This window comes from Saccopteryx bilineata, chromosome 3 (genome assembly GCF_036850765.1).
Source record: "Saccopteryx bilineata isolate mSacBil1 chromosome 3, mSacBil1_pri_phased_curated, whole genome shotgun sequence".
In the NCBI taxonomy this organism is placed as follows: Eukaryota; Metazoa; Chordata; class Mammalia; order Chiroptera; family Emballonuridae; genus Saccopteryx; species Saccopteryx bilineata.
This window is the reverse complement of record NC_089492.1, coordinates 275,720,120-275,735,872: the sequence shown is the minus strand read 5'-3', so window position 1 is coordinate 275,735,872 and position 15,753 is coordinate 275,720,120. Positions and strand designations below refer to the sequence as shown.

General features: G+C 51.0%; 1 protein-coding gene across 1 annotated transcript in view; it reads right to left on the bottom strand.

Moving 5' to 3' along the window:
- STPG1 (sperm tail PG-rich repeat containing 1) overlaps positions 1-15,753 on the bottom strand; it is a 42,725-nt gene that overhangs the window by 1,979 nt on the left and 24,993 nt on the right. The window contains exons 5-7 of the mRNA XM_066266572.1: positions 13,832-13,937; positions 9,642-9,807; positions 1,603-1,793 (exon numbers count right to left, since the gene is read on the bottom strand). Coding sequence (XP_066122669.1) covers positions 1,603-1,793; positions 9,642-9,807; positions 13,832-13,937 — 463 coding nt within the window. The remainder of the gene's footprint in view (positions 1-1,602; positions 1,794-9,641; positions 9,808-13,831; positions 13,938-15,753) is intronic.

Here is a 15,753-nt window from a genome sequence, read left to right as displayed (position 1 = left end):
GCCATGTACGGACTCTATTGATTACCTGGGAAGCTGCTGACAGAGGCACATGGCAGTCCAGGCTGATGTACACCCAGTGGGAGCCAAGAAAGCAGAGGTCTGCACGTGCTCCAGCCCAGGAGGCCCTCGGGGGAGCCCGCCTAGGCACAGATGATCACAGCAGGAGGTGCTGGCCTGACCTGTGTGCCTGCTGTCAGGCACTGAGCACAGCACAGAAAAGATGCCGAGAGAAAGCTCCTAGGGGACTGGGCCAAACAGGGTCAGACAAGGATCTGTGCAGGTCCCTGGGCCTCCCGAGACCACCCACCGGAGCTCACCACACCTATGGAGCATGCATACATTGGCCGAGCCAAACCGAGTTCTGCTTGGACTGACCAGATGACCTTAAGGTCAAGCCTCGGCAGTCTTGTTGGCTTGATTAAATTTCCAAGGCCAAAGCTATGAGAATGACTTTCTCCCTGTCCTGTCTACCTTACATTCTACTCGCCTGTGTGTTTGGAAGGGAAGGTGTCTCCCCCACCAGACTGATGCTTCTGGGAGCAAGCAAAGGGCATAAGTCATTTTTGCCTCCCTGGGGGACGGGGCAGAGGGGGTGGAGGGGGAGAGCGTCGGTTGTGCTCATTGAAAGATTGAATTTAGCAAACCTGGCAGCCCCCTCAGCTCTGCCTTCCTCCTCCCACACCACCTGCCCACCGGCACACCTGTCAGTCCCCTGTGCCACCAGCTCTAATCAATGTCTGGGATGGTAAATGGCTCAGGAGCACTACAGACAGTTACACATTGACTGGTGGGCACTGAGACCACCCACCAGAGTGAGTCCCTCATGCTATTGGCCGCTCCCGTGAATAGTCCCTGGCTTATTTCAGGACAAACCAGGCACAGAGGGACATAACCTGCACTCTGCCCTGCCCCTCACCCACTGAGATCCGAGGACACCATGCTCCCCAAGGCCTTCCCCATCTATAAAGCGACTTGGCCAGATTAGACTAGTGATTTAAACATTTTGAAGAACATAAACTTTTTTGACAACCTGACAAAAGTGAGGCTCCTTTCCCCAGAAAATGATATTTGCAGGCCTGACCTGTGGTGGCGCAGTGGATAAAGCGTCAACCTGGAAACACTGAGGTTGCCAGTTCAAAACCCTGGGCTTGCCTGGTCAAGGCACATATGGGATGCTTCCTGCTCCTCCCCCGTTCTCTCTCTCTCTCTCTCTCTCTCTCTCTCTCTCTCCTCTCTATAATGAATATATAAAATCTTAAAAAAAAAAAGATGTTTGCAGACAATGTCATGGTCACAGAGCCCCTGGAGCCTTCTCTGAGCCCCTTGACATCCGCGGTCCTTGGTTATAAATCCCTGGCCTGAACCATCTCTAAGACAGTGGTTTTCCAGAAAACCTGCTCTAAGAGCCCTTTCACCTAAAAAAAAACCCCAAAACCCAAACCTTTCATACTCTGAAAGTATAAGCTGAAAAGTCTTCTAAATCTACTCTAACCCCTATAACCTGTTTGGCAAACAGCCTATAAATCAGTGGCGTTTAATGGCCCGGGAATGACAAACAATTCCAGATTCGGATTTTACAATCATTTCAAACAATCCTCTGACCTGGGCCGGGCAGGCCTGGCTGGGTGGGCGCCAGCGTCCACCGGCTGGTGCTGGACACAAACGACGCACTGGAGACGAACTGCTTGCGGGGCCCCGTGTAGTCCACGATCTCGTACTGACCAGGGCCCGGCAGAGGCGGCTTTGGGGGCAGAGGCAGAGGATGGGCCGAGAAGTTCAGGACGGGGTGTCTCCTTCAGGAAAGACAAAATGTGAAGATGTCACTAAAGCAGTCTATTGGGGAAATGGTAGTTTTAAGACATAGCCAAGACCTGCCCAGCACCAAGCTGTCTACAAGAGGACTGGACATGGCATCGGGAGACCTGTTTCTTCTTAGGGCTCCACTGCTCATGACCTGGGGGCCCTGGGACCTCAGTTTCCTCATCTGCACAGTGGCCACCATAATAGTTCCTACCTCCTAGGCTTGTTGTCAGGGTTAAAGGAGATGGTGCAACTACAGCACAGACATGGCCCAGCACTCAGTGAGAGCTTAGCACACATCATTGTTGCAGCAATGTCATTGAGCTCATTAGGAAGGACAGGCAGCATTTATCTCCTTGTCACCTCGGCCCGAGGTAGTGCCTGGCTAGAGCTCTATGTAAAGAACGGAGACTTCACATGGGCTCCGTGGGAAGAGCATTGGTGATCTACTTGTGATGTCTGCCATGGCCAGGAAGAGAAAGCAGGCATCCCGAATTCCAGGGATTTGCTATCCCAAGACTAGTAGATCTCTAGAGGCTGTTGCAGCGCTGATGTTCCAGAATCCTACTGAATGTCTTCCTGTCGTGGTGGGATGTGAGAGTAGAACAATACGAGGTTGGAAATTAAGGGGCCTCGGCATAACACTCACCACTTACACTGCATCGATTGCTTCCAGATCTGTCTCCTCCCCGCACCGACCCCCCACCCAGGAAAGGGAGCCTCTCGTGTCTAGTCCTGAGAGAATAAATGCATGAGAAGTGGAACCCGTACTTCAGCCCTAGCTCTGCCACTAACTCACTCTGTGCCTCAGTCTCCCCAACTGTAAAATGAGGGCGCTGGACATGATGACCTCTGAGGTCCCTTGCAGCTGTGGCAGTCCAGCAAGCCTTGATTCAAAGAGGTGCACTGGGTTGCCCAGGAGATTACGGGGTTGTTATGGGAAACAGGCTGCTCTCCTGGCCATGCAATAGAAGGGCTGCCTACGTCTGCCCCACACCTGAAGCTTCTTCAAAGGTCTCTCGCCAAAAAGGAAGAGAAAGTTCTCAGAGCACTGAACGGCCACAGGACTCACCCCAGCTCAGAGCTGTCCCACCAGAACAGAGGAGGGGACTAGGATTCCTGGTCCCTGGGCCTCTGCTGCCTTTTAACCAGTACCTTCTGAAACAGGGGTGTTTTTAGGCTCAGAGAGCAAGTGGGGACCTAGAGAAGTCTTATCCAACCTCCTTATTTTGCTGAAGAAGTTGGTGCCCAGAGAAAGAAAGCAATCCGAAGTGCAGAGCACATCACTGGCCATGCCGGCACCAGAACTCAAGTCTCACGTGCCTGACAATTTGGGGAAGGCATTGTGGCAGAGGGGTATTTTTGAGTTTTGAGTCTGAATTCTAGTCATGCCACTCACTGCCTCTGAGACCTCAGACAAGTCCCCTGACCTGTCTACCTGTGGCAAGGTGCAAAAACACCTACTCTTTATAAAGGAGTTGATGAATGGAGAAAAGGCTAGGAAGGCACCAAACGTAGTGTCACCACATAGTAAGTGCTCAATAAAAGCAGTCATTGTCATTATTACGGTCCCTACAGCACCTCTGCCTGCCGCTTGGTCTCAGAGGAGCAGCCAAGCCTCAGGAGTGGGAGGCTAGAGGGCCCCCGCACAGAGTCACCCAGAGGGGGGACACACGCTGCCAGGGGAGGCGGCTGGAAGCCACAGGAAACCGTCCCGAGACTCGCATCTTCTGTTCCCCATGGGCAGGAACTGCAGGCTTTGATGCTTATATTTAGAACCAAGGTGCCCATAGAAAAGGGGAAAAAACATTGCCTCACCCTCTTCCCTCCGGTTGGCATGGAAGAACTGGTTATAGTGTGTGATCAACCACCTCTCCCCTTTTATTTATTTTTCTTTTTTTTCTTTTATTTATTCATTTTAGAGAGGAGAGAGAGAGAGAGAGGAGAGAGAGACAGGGGGGAGGAGCTGGAAGCATCAACTGCCATGTGCCTTGACCAGGCAAGCCCAGGGTTTCGAACCGGCGACCTCAGCATTTCCAGGTTGACGCTTTATCCACTGCGCCACCACAGGTCAGGCAACCACCTCTCCCCTTGTAAATCAAAGCTGGCTGCTCCTTGTTCTGGCTTAGGTCAGCCCTTCAAAGAACCCCCAGAAATTTGATGAGTCTGTGACTGGCACCTTTGAGAAACAGGCTTGATTCCTGGACATTAGGTCTGAAATGAGCCCACCCATTTTATGAGGCCACCCCACAGTCTAGGTCAGCCCCTAGCCGGTTCTTTGAGAAGACACACGAGGTGTCTCTTTTCCCAACCAGGGCCGGCCTGCAGGAGGCTGAGCAGGCTGGCTCGGTGTCTCAGCAGTCTTGGTGAGAATGGGGGAGAGAGGTCCCTCGCCCTCCACTCCATCAGCACGCCCAGGAGTGGCTCAGCCCTGTCTACTCAACCCTCTGGATGTTAGAGAGTGCAACCACGTGTGCACCTCTGCACCAGGCCCTCTGGGGAGTCCATACTCTTCTGTGCTGAGACACAGACCCTGAATTCCCCTGGCAGCTTGACAGTCCACTGCCAGTGACTATCATGCTGGTGACAACTTAAGGCAGTACAGCTTTGCACTCAGACTGACTTCCCCTTGAGGAAGTGACTCTCCACTGCCCCAGCCCCCAGCTGTGCGTCCTTAGAAAAGCCGTTTTTTTAAAAAAACATTTACTGTTAGACCAGAGATAAAAACTACATTGAGAAGAGAGAGAGAGAGAGAGAGAGAGGCTGATTCCAATGGGGTAAATCCAGAAATCTCCCCTAGAAGAGAGAGCATTTGCCCTAAAAGATAAGCAGAAATTCTGGTAGGAAAAGTAGGGAAGGGGCATTTCCAGCAGAGGAAACAGCAGGGGCGGAAGCTATAGCCCCATGTGACAGGAACTAGGATGCTAGGAGTCAAAGGATCAGCCGCCGGGATTGACTTCAAACCTCAACCCACCCACGATTTCTGGGTTGTTTGCTTGTTTCTGACCATCCAGCCTCACAGACCCCGATGAGAAGCTACAGGAAAAGTTTCCATGTATGGCCTCTCAATCCAGCCTAACCTCCTATGCCGCCACCCTATGCTCCCAGGTTACCTTCCAGAAACACCCAACACCACCCTGTTCAGCAACTCCGTGCCTTTGCCCACGCTGTTCCTTCTGCCGGAGCACCTGCTTTCCCTGCAAACTCTGATTCAGTCCTCACTTCTCTCCTCCTGCGGCAAAACCTCTCTGGCCACTGCCCTCTCCCCTCCCCTGTCCCCCACTCCCTCCCTGGTGGGGGGCAAGGGCTCTGGAGTCAATGGACCTGGATTCCTCGCCCTGCTCCAGCACCTTGGTGAGTCCGCACTTCATCTGTGGTCTATGTACAGTACTGACCTGCAGGAGAGTTAGGAGCATGACACCAGATCATATCGCTGCAGCTGCCCTCTCCTTACATTCTCTTCTCACCACAGAATATGCAACATTTTCTATGCTCCTCACTGGCCTAGCTCTTTATAGGAGGGGGTTGTGTCTGAGATTTGCTGAATGGCAGAGAAAAGCAGAGGGGTTGAAGCAAGTAGGAGAGCCCAGACATCTGAAACACCCCCCACCCCAGACAGTTTTATGATTGTCCAGGGCTGTGTCCTCCGTGTGGTTGGGGTGGGATGGGGGCTTGGCAAACCGCGAAGGTCGGGCTGGATCAAACCAAGGGCAGCCCTCAGTGCTTTGTGACCAGGGCGTTTACGAGCCTCACTGCTCGGTTATAAAAGCCAACTGGGTTCTGCCCCGTGGAAAGAAAACATCTATCAAAGGCTCTGAGTTGGCCACAACTGGATTAACTGTGTTTGCAGCTTCCAATGTGAGCCGTTTGCAAATCCCCCGAGAACAATGAATGTCTCGGAGGACTCAGCAGGTCACTGGGGGGAAGGCACCCGAGACCCTCCGGACACTCCCAGGCAGATTCACTCTGCCTCGGGGATTCCCAGGGTCTGGAGGGATAAAGGGGCAATTTTTTCTCATCATTAAAGGGCAGCCGATGCCTCTGGGGTGGAATGCAGTATCTGTTTAACAGGGTAGCAGGTGACAGATTACAGCTTGGGAAGAGGCGCCCATATCTAATTGAAAATCCTAGGGGAACTTTAGGTGGGTCTCTCGTAATTAGCCAAATTGAAGTGGGGCCAACAGGCTTGATTTCTCGGCCCTGGCTGTCAGGGCAGCGTGTCGGTGCGAAACCAGTGGCTTAAAACTCCAGGAAGTAGATCAAGGGTTAGAAGGATGTCAGCGGGTGTTTCACGTCCTTGCTGGTGAGCGTGAGTCGAAAGGCAGCAGCTAGGAGGAACTGTTTTGATTTCCAAAAGCCCTTACCCTGACTCACCCTGCTGGACTGAGTCATCACCGTGACGAATACTCAAGACCTGAAGAAGTGGAACCTTGGCTGACACTTCTCTTCCCTTCTAAAGACCCCTGGAAGCCGATAAATCTTCTTAGCTTGGTGTCAGCAAGGTGGCCGTCACAGAGAGACACTGTGACGTGTTCTTCAACTAAGGAACCCAGCAATGGCCGCATTAACAACCTGCCAGCCCTTAGCACAGCATCCGCCCTATTTGGGCCACTCAGGAAACATCAGTCAGGTGTAGAGGACCCTCTTCAATGCATAGCTAAAGCTCCCCGTGTGCCATGCCTGGTGAGCTCCGTGAGTTACCTTGTTTTACCCTGGCAAGCACCTTGTGACGTGTTTGTTCCAATTCACAGATAATGAATTTGAATTTCTTGGAGAGTTAAATGACCCAACCCTCACCCCCGACCCCCTAGGTTCTCAGTGGGGAAGGCAGAAGGTTATGGGGGGGGGTTTAGCTTCCAGCCTGCGCTTATACCCGCTGTGCTACACTGCCTCTCCAGGACAAGTGACAAGCTCAGGCCCCCTGCGCCTCCTGCACACCCCCAACTTCTCACCTCTCTGGGCTTTGCTTCTGTTAGTTGGTAACATGGGACTGACAACTCCAGGGAGAATGAATATCTACCAGAGTCTTCCTACATCCTGAAGAAAGCAGAACCAAAATATCACTGCAAACTGGAACCCTGCCCCAAAATGGGGAGCCAAGCACTTCCAACCCAAGACACCCTGTCACATGCGTGTTCAGTGCATGTGACAGGAAACTATCCAGACCTTCTCAGGGACCTGACAATCCCAGCACATCAGCGCCCGGGCAGTCCTGTCCCTCTCGCTCCAGGGACACAGGAGAGCTGACAAGACTCAACTTTAAGAGCTTGGATCTTGGACATTCCCTCCATACGACCCCTTGTTCAAGCCAGAGACCTTGGGCTCAAGCCAGCGACCATGGGGTCATGTCTATGATCCCACTCTCAAGCTGGTGAGCCCGTGCTCAAGCCAGTGACCTTGGAGTTTCGAATGTGAGTCCTTAGCATCCCAGGTCGACGTTCTATTCACTGCGCCACCACCTCATCAGGCTTATCTTCTTCTTTTTTTAAAATGAAATTACAGCTTTATCGGCTTCATCCTTCCCATGTCCATTCAAAAATATCTATTTTGGACCTCTATTGTGGGGTCCTGGCTGGCTCCGTATTCGCTGCCCCTATACGCCCTCCTGAGCAACACGGTGAGAAGCCGGGGGTCACGGAGTGTCAGAAGTGGAAAGACCTTCCCTCTTTTCACACATGGAGGAATGAAGGCCCCGGGAGGTGCCGAGAGCAGCCCCACACCACGGAGCCGGTTCACACAGATGTTGCGCCGCAGAAGCTGGGACAGCACCTACTCACCAAGGCAAACCCGAATTTAAGAGGCACTGGGCTTAACAGGTTCCTTAACTGCAGGCCTCCTCAGAGCCTTTAATAAGCCCATGCTCACTGTGATGCTCCCAGGGGCCTGTGAGGCCTGGACGCCTGCGACACGCCCGCGCCCCACACTGCCCCGCGGGAGAGACCACCCTTGCGGCCATGTGCGCCCCGCGGCCCAGCGTTTTGTGGCAGCCTCCCTGCCCTGCCCTCGGCTGTTCCCCAGTGAGCCTGGCTGACGGTGTGCATGGTGTTTTGTTCGCCTGAGCAGCTCCACAGCCTCCAGTACAGAATCAGAAACCTCCAGAGCCTGCGGACTGACAGGCGCAAAGGCCGTTACATGAGAACATTTCAAACCACTCATTCAAACTCCAGCAAAGCCGAGTGACACTTCTCTGGGGAAAGCAGTTCAACACTGAGTATTCTCCCCGCTCCTTTCACCATTTCCTGGTGAAGCTTCCGGATGCGGGCTGGGGGCTTGAGCGGCCATACCAAGTACCAGCTGCTTCCTATCGCCTAATGTGCCTGTAGGATCTAGAATAATAGCAGCTGTTAACAGTAATAGCTATTTTTCAAGCACTTTCTCATCTAATCCTCGCAGCACACCTATGAGATAAGGTTCTTACTGCCACCTAGTAACGTGGAAACTGAAGTTCAGAGAGAAGTGTATGTGAGGGACAGAGTCGGGACTCACACTCCGGTCTGCTAACTCCAAAGCCCGTCCCCGTGCCCACTCTGGTTGCTGGCCGGGTAGGGAAAGGCGGCGTGCAGGGGTGCCCTGAGCCACCTGGCGGCAGGAAGTCCCTGATGAGTGGAGAGAGCCTGTTCCTAGAGCGTGTCCCGCCCTAGTCCTGAGCCCCGGCAGCCTGTGGAGGGTAGATGTGCCGCACCTAAGAACCAACGGGCAGAAGAAGCTTACCCTGTTGACTCCCTCTGAGGTCGGGATCCTAAGTTGCACTCATCAAGTTCGTATCTCGCTCTTCCCCCTCACGTCCCTCTCCTTGCCCTGAGCTAATGGTCAGAGTATGCCCAATGCTGCCAGCCTCTCTAGGGTGCCCGACTTCTGACCTACTGTGGTTATGAGCCCAGTCACCCGCTCCGAGGTGCCCAGGTGCCTATGCTCTCAGTCCCAGCCCTTCCGGTCAGCCCTCCCAGCAGCCAGTCCTGCCTGGAGAGGACTCTTCAGGGGTGAGGTCTTAGACGGTATTGACCTTAACTGCAGGTAGTTTTAGAAGTTCTAGAACCATCTGAGGAATAAATAAGCCCTTTGAGTTCTTTGCTTCTTGGGTGAAAGTAACATTAAGTGGGTAGGATATTAAAAAGGGTGACACTAATTCCTGCCTTCACTTTTTAAATCTGTGTTAATATTAAGTCACCATTTGCACCTGGTAAACATGTGAAGGATATGTTTTTAAATCTGCAAATGACACGATGAGGCATGAATCACTCCCACTTTGCAGATGAGGGCATGGGGGCTCAGAGGCGCTAGTCCAGGGCGCAAGGTCACAAAGCATGAAACCAGCAGAGCTGAAGTTTCAATCCAGCAAGTCTGACCAACTTCAAAGTCTAGACTCTTAACCTGTCAGTACAAAACGATGAGAACTCCACAGGCTCTGTGTGTCCTGCCACCCCAGGGGAGATTTTCTGTTATAAAATAGAAGAAAGTCAGCCCCAAGAGGGTACGTCATCGTGGGGGAATGTGGAAAGGCCAGGTGGTCCTGAGCCGGACTCTCTGCGGCACCCCAAGTTAGCCGTGTGAACTTTGGCAAATCTCTCAGCCATACTGATGCCAACCTCCCTCCTCCAGGAAGAATAATTCTTACAACAGGGTTATTATGATAACTGAATTAGATGCTAAATTCCTAGTACATAGTAGTTGCTCAATAAATGCATATAATACATAATTATTGAGCACCTACTGTATGTCAACCTGGAGAGCGACCTGGCACAGTGTCCTGACAAGCAGTGATCCCCCTTCCTTTTCTACCCATGTCGGGGTCCTTCCCAGAACCACCTTTCAAGAGAAAAAGCAGAAAGATCAGAACTCACGGGATGAGGGCCTTTTTCGAAATTTTGGTGTGATCATTTGGGTTGTAATAACCGGGTCCCGGGCCTGTTGACGTCAGTTTAAATTCACGAAGAGTTTTTGATTTAAAACAGGACATTAATATCTTTGGTGACAGCTTCACAAGGGACTCGTTGATATTATAATGTCCTAAACAGAAATTTTAAAAAAAAAGAATAAGAAACTCTTCCCAAATAAATAAAAAGCCATTCTTAACACCCAAGAATACATTTAATGGCTACAAGGTGATATCACTCTGAGATGGTCAGATGAAAGGACTGCCTAAAATAACTAAAAATAATACTTACCACTTAGAGAATTCGTGCCACATGCATCACACACTTAGCTTATTAATCCTCCCAGCAGCCTCCATTCTGACCACGAGGAATCGGAGACCCAGAGATATTAAGTAATTTGCCCGAAGACATTCATCTCACTGGGTTCTAAGCCCAGCTTCCTCCTCTATATGGTAAGAATAATAATTCTTTCAACAACCGGGTGGTTATATCAGTCCAGTAACATTCCAGATTCCTGGCCCATAATAGTTGTTTTGTAACTATTTTGCAATCAACAAATATTTATTGAACATCTACTGTGTAATCCCAGGGCCACCTGTCTCTACTCTACAGTCCCTGCTTTCCCACTGTGCCCTGTCTCAGGAATCAGTGACAGAATGAAACACATGTGCACACAAAGCTTCAGGAAGGAACAGCATGATCTGAGCTGGGGTGAAGAGGGAGAGGTCTCCCCACTACGTGGTCGGCAGCCCTGCCAACGGGTGCAGGCGTTCTAGGGTACGAGCAGCAGTTCCAGGCAAGAGCCTTGAAGATGTCTGCGCACCAGGCTCCCCGCTACTCAGAGGTTAGGAGCGTCATTCGGCATCATGGAGAAGCTTAAGCATGAAGATGTGCACCACGGCCGTCGCTGCAATGTGAGAAGGGAGAGCCGTACTGTCTCCAGCCCAGTCTGGTGACATGTCAGCCACGAAGGTGAGAGATACAAAGACCAGAGCCCACACAGCCATGTTCCTGAAAATAAAGGTGCGTGGAAAAGCAAAATAAATCCTGAAAGTCTCTATGTGCTGTGCTGACATCTAGGTACAAATGAATATGTCTGAATCAAAAGAGGCGGGCACCCAGGATAGTGGAAATTATTATATTAGCGGTGGCGTTCGGGGTGGGAAAAATATTCCCAATTTTCCGAACACTGTAAAGTTGATTTTGTTTTCAATAAAATTTTATTTTTCATCGCAAAAGTACTGGAAACAACATTATGGTATTTGATCAGCAAGAGTTTACTTAAACGGTCACACTCAGTGATAGGCAGGGGAGCCAGGCGCCTCCTAGAAGCAGGGGACAAATTATCCCTGTGCTGACGGGCAGTCCGACCACACAGAGCAAAACCCGGAAATATTTTAAATACCTTTGACTTAGCAATTTCACTTTAATTTAAAGAAGTAATCTTGGCCCTGGCCGGTTGGCTCAGCGGTAGAGCGTCGGCCTGGCATGCGGGGGACCCGGGTTCGATTCCTGGCCAGGGCACATAGGAGAAGCGCCCATTTGCTTCTCTACCCCCCCCTCCTTCCTCTCTGTCTCTCTCTTCCCCTCCCGCAGCCAAGGCTCCACTGGAGCAAAGATGGCTCGGGCGCTGGGGATGGCTCTGTGGCCTCTGCCCCAGGCGCTAGAGTGGCTCTGGTCGCGGCAGAGCAACGCCCCAGAGGGGCAGAGCATCGCTCCCTGGTGGGCGTGCCGGGTGGATCCCGGTCGGGCGCATGTGGGAGTCTGTCTGACTGTCTCTCCCCGTTTCCAGCTTCAGAAAGAAAAAAAATGAAAGAAAAAAAAAAAAGAAATAATTTTGATCACAAGTTGTGAACCACAAGGATATTTGCTGCCACTGGATCTATATTAGTGATCGGTGTATAACAACTTACATTTCCAATAAGAGCGCATTTATTTCTAAATTTATGGTACCGCTGGACAATAGAATACTATCTATCCATTTATAAAAAATGATTGTTCTAGGAGGGTTTTTAAGAATTTGAAAAGATGTTCCCAGTGTATGGTTAAGTTTAAAAAAAAAAAAGCGGCTGTCCAGCTAGCAGCATTTATAATATTGGTATATATCTCTCACATTGCCTTTGTTTCTTTTTATCTCTCTCCCTTTTACTCCTATCAAAAAAGATTAGAGCAGTGCTTGATTATAAAATGCTGAAAAGCAGAAGTAGAGGAAAAAGGCATTCGTGTCCCCATGCTCAGGGACAACTAAGGGTAACATTCTGGTTCCTGAGTGTAGAAAGACCTTGTGTCCTGATGTTGAGCTCACGAGGTGGCTTCAGTTCTGTAACCTACGTTTTTCAAGTGACACTTAAATATCGGTATTTCCCTGTGTTCTAATAACCTTGTTTTAAAAGGGAAAAATAGAGGAGGACATTGGTGGTGTGGTTGGTACATGGAAACTTTAGAAAATCCAACCAGCACATGGAGGGAAGGTGAGCATCCTGTCCGGAGCTGAAGGCAGCCCAGGCCCTGCGCCCCTGCGGCAGGGAAGGCAGAGCAGTGGGGCGGATGGAGAGCACGGATGCCAGGGAGGGAGAGGCAGACACCAGGCGCTACTTCCATTACTTCCAAAGGGTCAAAGCAGAGTGTTTCTGGCAGAGGGACAAGCTCCCCAGGCTCTGGCTCCTGGCAAGTGGAGGTGGGGGAGGTGTCTGCCGCACCAGGCAGGCGTTAAGCCAGATAAGTCTGGATTCAAATCCAATGGCACTCTGGGCTAGTCACCTACTTTCTAAGTATCCTTTTCATGTGAAAAATGGACATAAAGTCATATTAATAGCTCACACCTTCTGAGCACGTGATCATGTGCTGGGCAATTGCTTGCAGGGTTCTGAGAGCTGTAAAGCCTCTGGTACACAGTAGGAGTTTAACAGATACTGGTGTCCACCTCCCCCTCCTGTGCTCTGTCATAGGGGCTGGGGACCCCTCAGACCCTCCCAGAGGGAGTGGGCACCTGTGGCTGGCTGCGAGGCTGCCCATATCCCGAGGCGGAGGCCCGGGATTCACAGGCGGGCCTCTGGTCAAACCCAGGGATGCCGGCTTTGTTCTCCTGTATAAACAAACAAGGTGGAGCTTTGCCTGGCATGATGCAAGGCAGGGGAGCTTTAGCCGGGCTTAGCCTCCTAATTAGGGCTGGTTTTGTTCTTCAGCTGCAGACTGATCTCAGCTTTAATCTGGATTTGCTGAAATCTGACATGTGCTGCAATTTTATCCACACCCCCTCCGAGAGGCGTGACTGCAGAGGCAGGCCCTCCAGCTCCTCGGGGTCGTGGCTAGCGGGGTCCTGGCTAGCGGCTGCCCCGGGGGTCTTCAGCTCCCCCGTCAGGCCCATCTAACAGAATGAGTGCTCCCGGAGTGCAGACCTCTCTGGGGACTTTTCACCGTGGCTGAAAGGCCGGGGAGGAGGTCTGAGGGCCCAGGAGGGGCACAGCCCGGTGGGGAAAACGCTTGCAGGTAATTTTGTGTTCCTGAATCCTGGCGATTTCAGAGGTCACAGTAGAATAGCAGGGTAACAGACCCCTCTGTCAGAGACCTCTGGGCTTAGGTCTGCCATGTGACACTGGGCACGTCACTTCAGATCTCTGGGCCTCCGTTTCCTCACCTGAATCAAGGGCTAGAGGCATGGACCTGTGAGGATAGATGTGTGCAGAATGTAGGGAAAATATATACTTAGCAGGGAGTGGGCACTCAGGAATCGGAGCTGTCCTCCATGGCTTGATGACTAGATGACAAATAGCCTCCAGGCGGAGGAGGATAGGAACACTGCGGCTGAGTGTCGGGACACTGTGTCGTGCACCCCCCGGTGTTCTGTGATGGTGGCCGAGGCATGGCAATGTCCGCACTTCTGTGGTGAGGAGCCACTTCCCTACCTGGCTGCCCACAGCAAGTGCGCCCTGTCATAAAAGGCTTCTTTGGGGACGTTTCCAGAGCCAGCCCTTCTTCCCAGAAGGGGAACAGCTGGTCTTTTCCTCCCCCCTTCTCCTCTTTTTCAACACCTGCCTCCGCCCACACCTCCCCAAAGCCTAACTCCTTCCAGAGCCTCCCCGTGAAGGAAAGGGTGCCCTCAGATCAGATCTGGACAGAAACCCTCACATCAAAGCCAGTACAAGGTGACTGCTTACCGGGGGCAGGTCCTCCAGCAACGGTGACATATCCTTTCTGGGTTTTGGACACAAACCCGGCTCGAGCGCTGACATTGTTTTTCTGCCTGCAGCAAGAGACTGAGGCCTGGGAGGGAAAATAAACCAGCCCGGTGGGCCCAGTGCCTTTTCTTTTTTTAAAAAATATTAAATCTACTGGAGGGACACTGGTTAGCATAATTACACAAATTGCAGGTACCCGATTCTATAACCCATCTCTGTGCACCGTGTTGTGATCACCCCTCCCCAAGTCAAGTCTTCATTCATCACCATTAATCCCCCACACCCTTCTCCACCTCCGCCCCTGGCAATCACCACGCTGCTGTCTGTGTCCCTGAGCTTCTCTCTCTCTCTTTTTTTTTGTTCTTTTTTGCTCAATTCCTCCACCCCTCTGATCCAGCTGCCACCCCTGACAGCTGTCAGCCTGCTCTCTATCTATGAGTCTGTCTCTTATTTTTCTTTTTAGTTCATTTTCTTCATTAGATTCCACATGTGAGTGAAATCATATGATACTTTTCTTTCTCTGACTTAGCATAATGCTCTCCAGGGAGTCCATACATACTGTCTCAAGAGGTAAGGTTTCCAGGACTCAATTACAACATAACACATGCCTGGGGCACCCAGCTCAGGTGATCAAGGAGACTGCACCACTGAACCCAACAGAACACCTACTGTGCATAAGGCCACCCCACAAAGACTGGAGCTCATAGCAGATCTCTAATATACAGAAACGATCACAAAGAGGCAGCCAAAATGAGGAGGAAAAGGAACAGGCCCCAAATGACAGAACAAAAAAAAATCTCCAGAAAAAGACCTAAATGAAATGGAGATAAGCAATTTATCAGATATAAAGTTTAAAGTCGCCTGACCAGGCTGTGCAGTGGATACAGCATCAAACTGGGAAGCAGAGGACTCAGGTTGGAAACCCCAAGGTCGCTGGCTTGAGTGCGGGCTCATCTGGCTGAGCATGGGCTCACCAACTTGAGCATAAGATCGATGGCTTGAGCATGGGATCAAAGATATGACCCCCAGGGTTGCTGGCTTGAGCCCAAGCTCGCTGGCTTGAGCAAGGGGTCACTCGCTCTGCTGTACCCCTCCAGTCAAGGCACATATGAAAAAGCAATCAATAAACAACTAAAGAGACTAAGGAGCTGCAATGAAGAATTGATGCTTCTCATCTCTCTCCCTTCCTGTCTGTCTGTCCTTATCTGTTCCTCTCTCTGTCTCTCTCTCTGTTTCACCAAAAAAAAAAAAAAAAAAGTTCAAAGTAATGGTTATACGGATGCTCAAGGAACAAAGTAAGAACTTCAGTAGAGATGGCAAGCATAAAGAGGGGCATATGCAGCCTTCTCTGTCTCTGTATTTGGCATCTCACTTGGATAAGTATCACATGTAGGTGCAAAATCAAATTCAAAATTTTCCTCAGAAAATGAACTGATGTGAGTGGAAAAGCTCACACTGATGGTGCCCTCACCCCAGCGGGGGCAGTCTATGAGTTCGGGATTAAGAGCAAGTGTCTGGCACAGAGGGACCGTGTGCCCAAGAGACAGCCTGCAGACCTGGCTCTGGGCTCACTTGTGCTGTACACAGGGCTGGTGATCCTGCACAAGTGGTTTACTTTCTCTGAACTTGAGCCACCTCATCTGTATTATAGCTCAGATAATCCCTGCCCCACCTGAGAGGGTGTTGTTCAGGTGGGAGAAGGGGCAGGAGGTTGACGAAAATCCTCTATAGCAAAGTGTTTTTAAAAAAACAATGTAAACTCTCCTTGTGCGAATTATTTTTATTTTACTATGGTTTTTATTCTCTTCAGAACACTGAGTCCTACACATCCCCACCTGATTCCTCACTGTTCAAACAGTCCTTCTAGAAAAACAGGCACTGGGGCATAAAAAGAAATCATG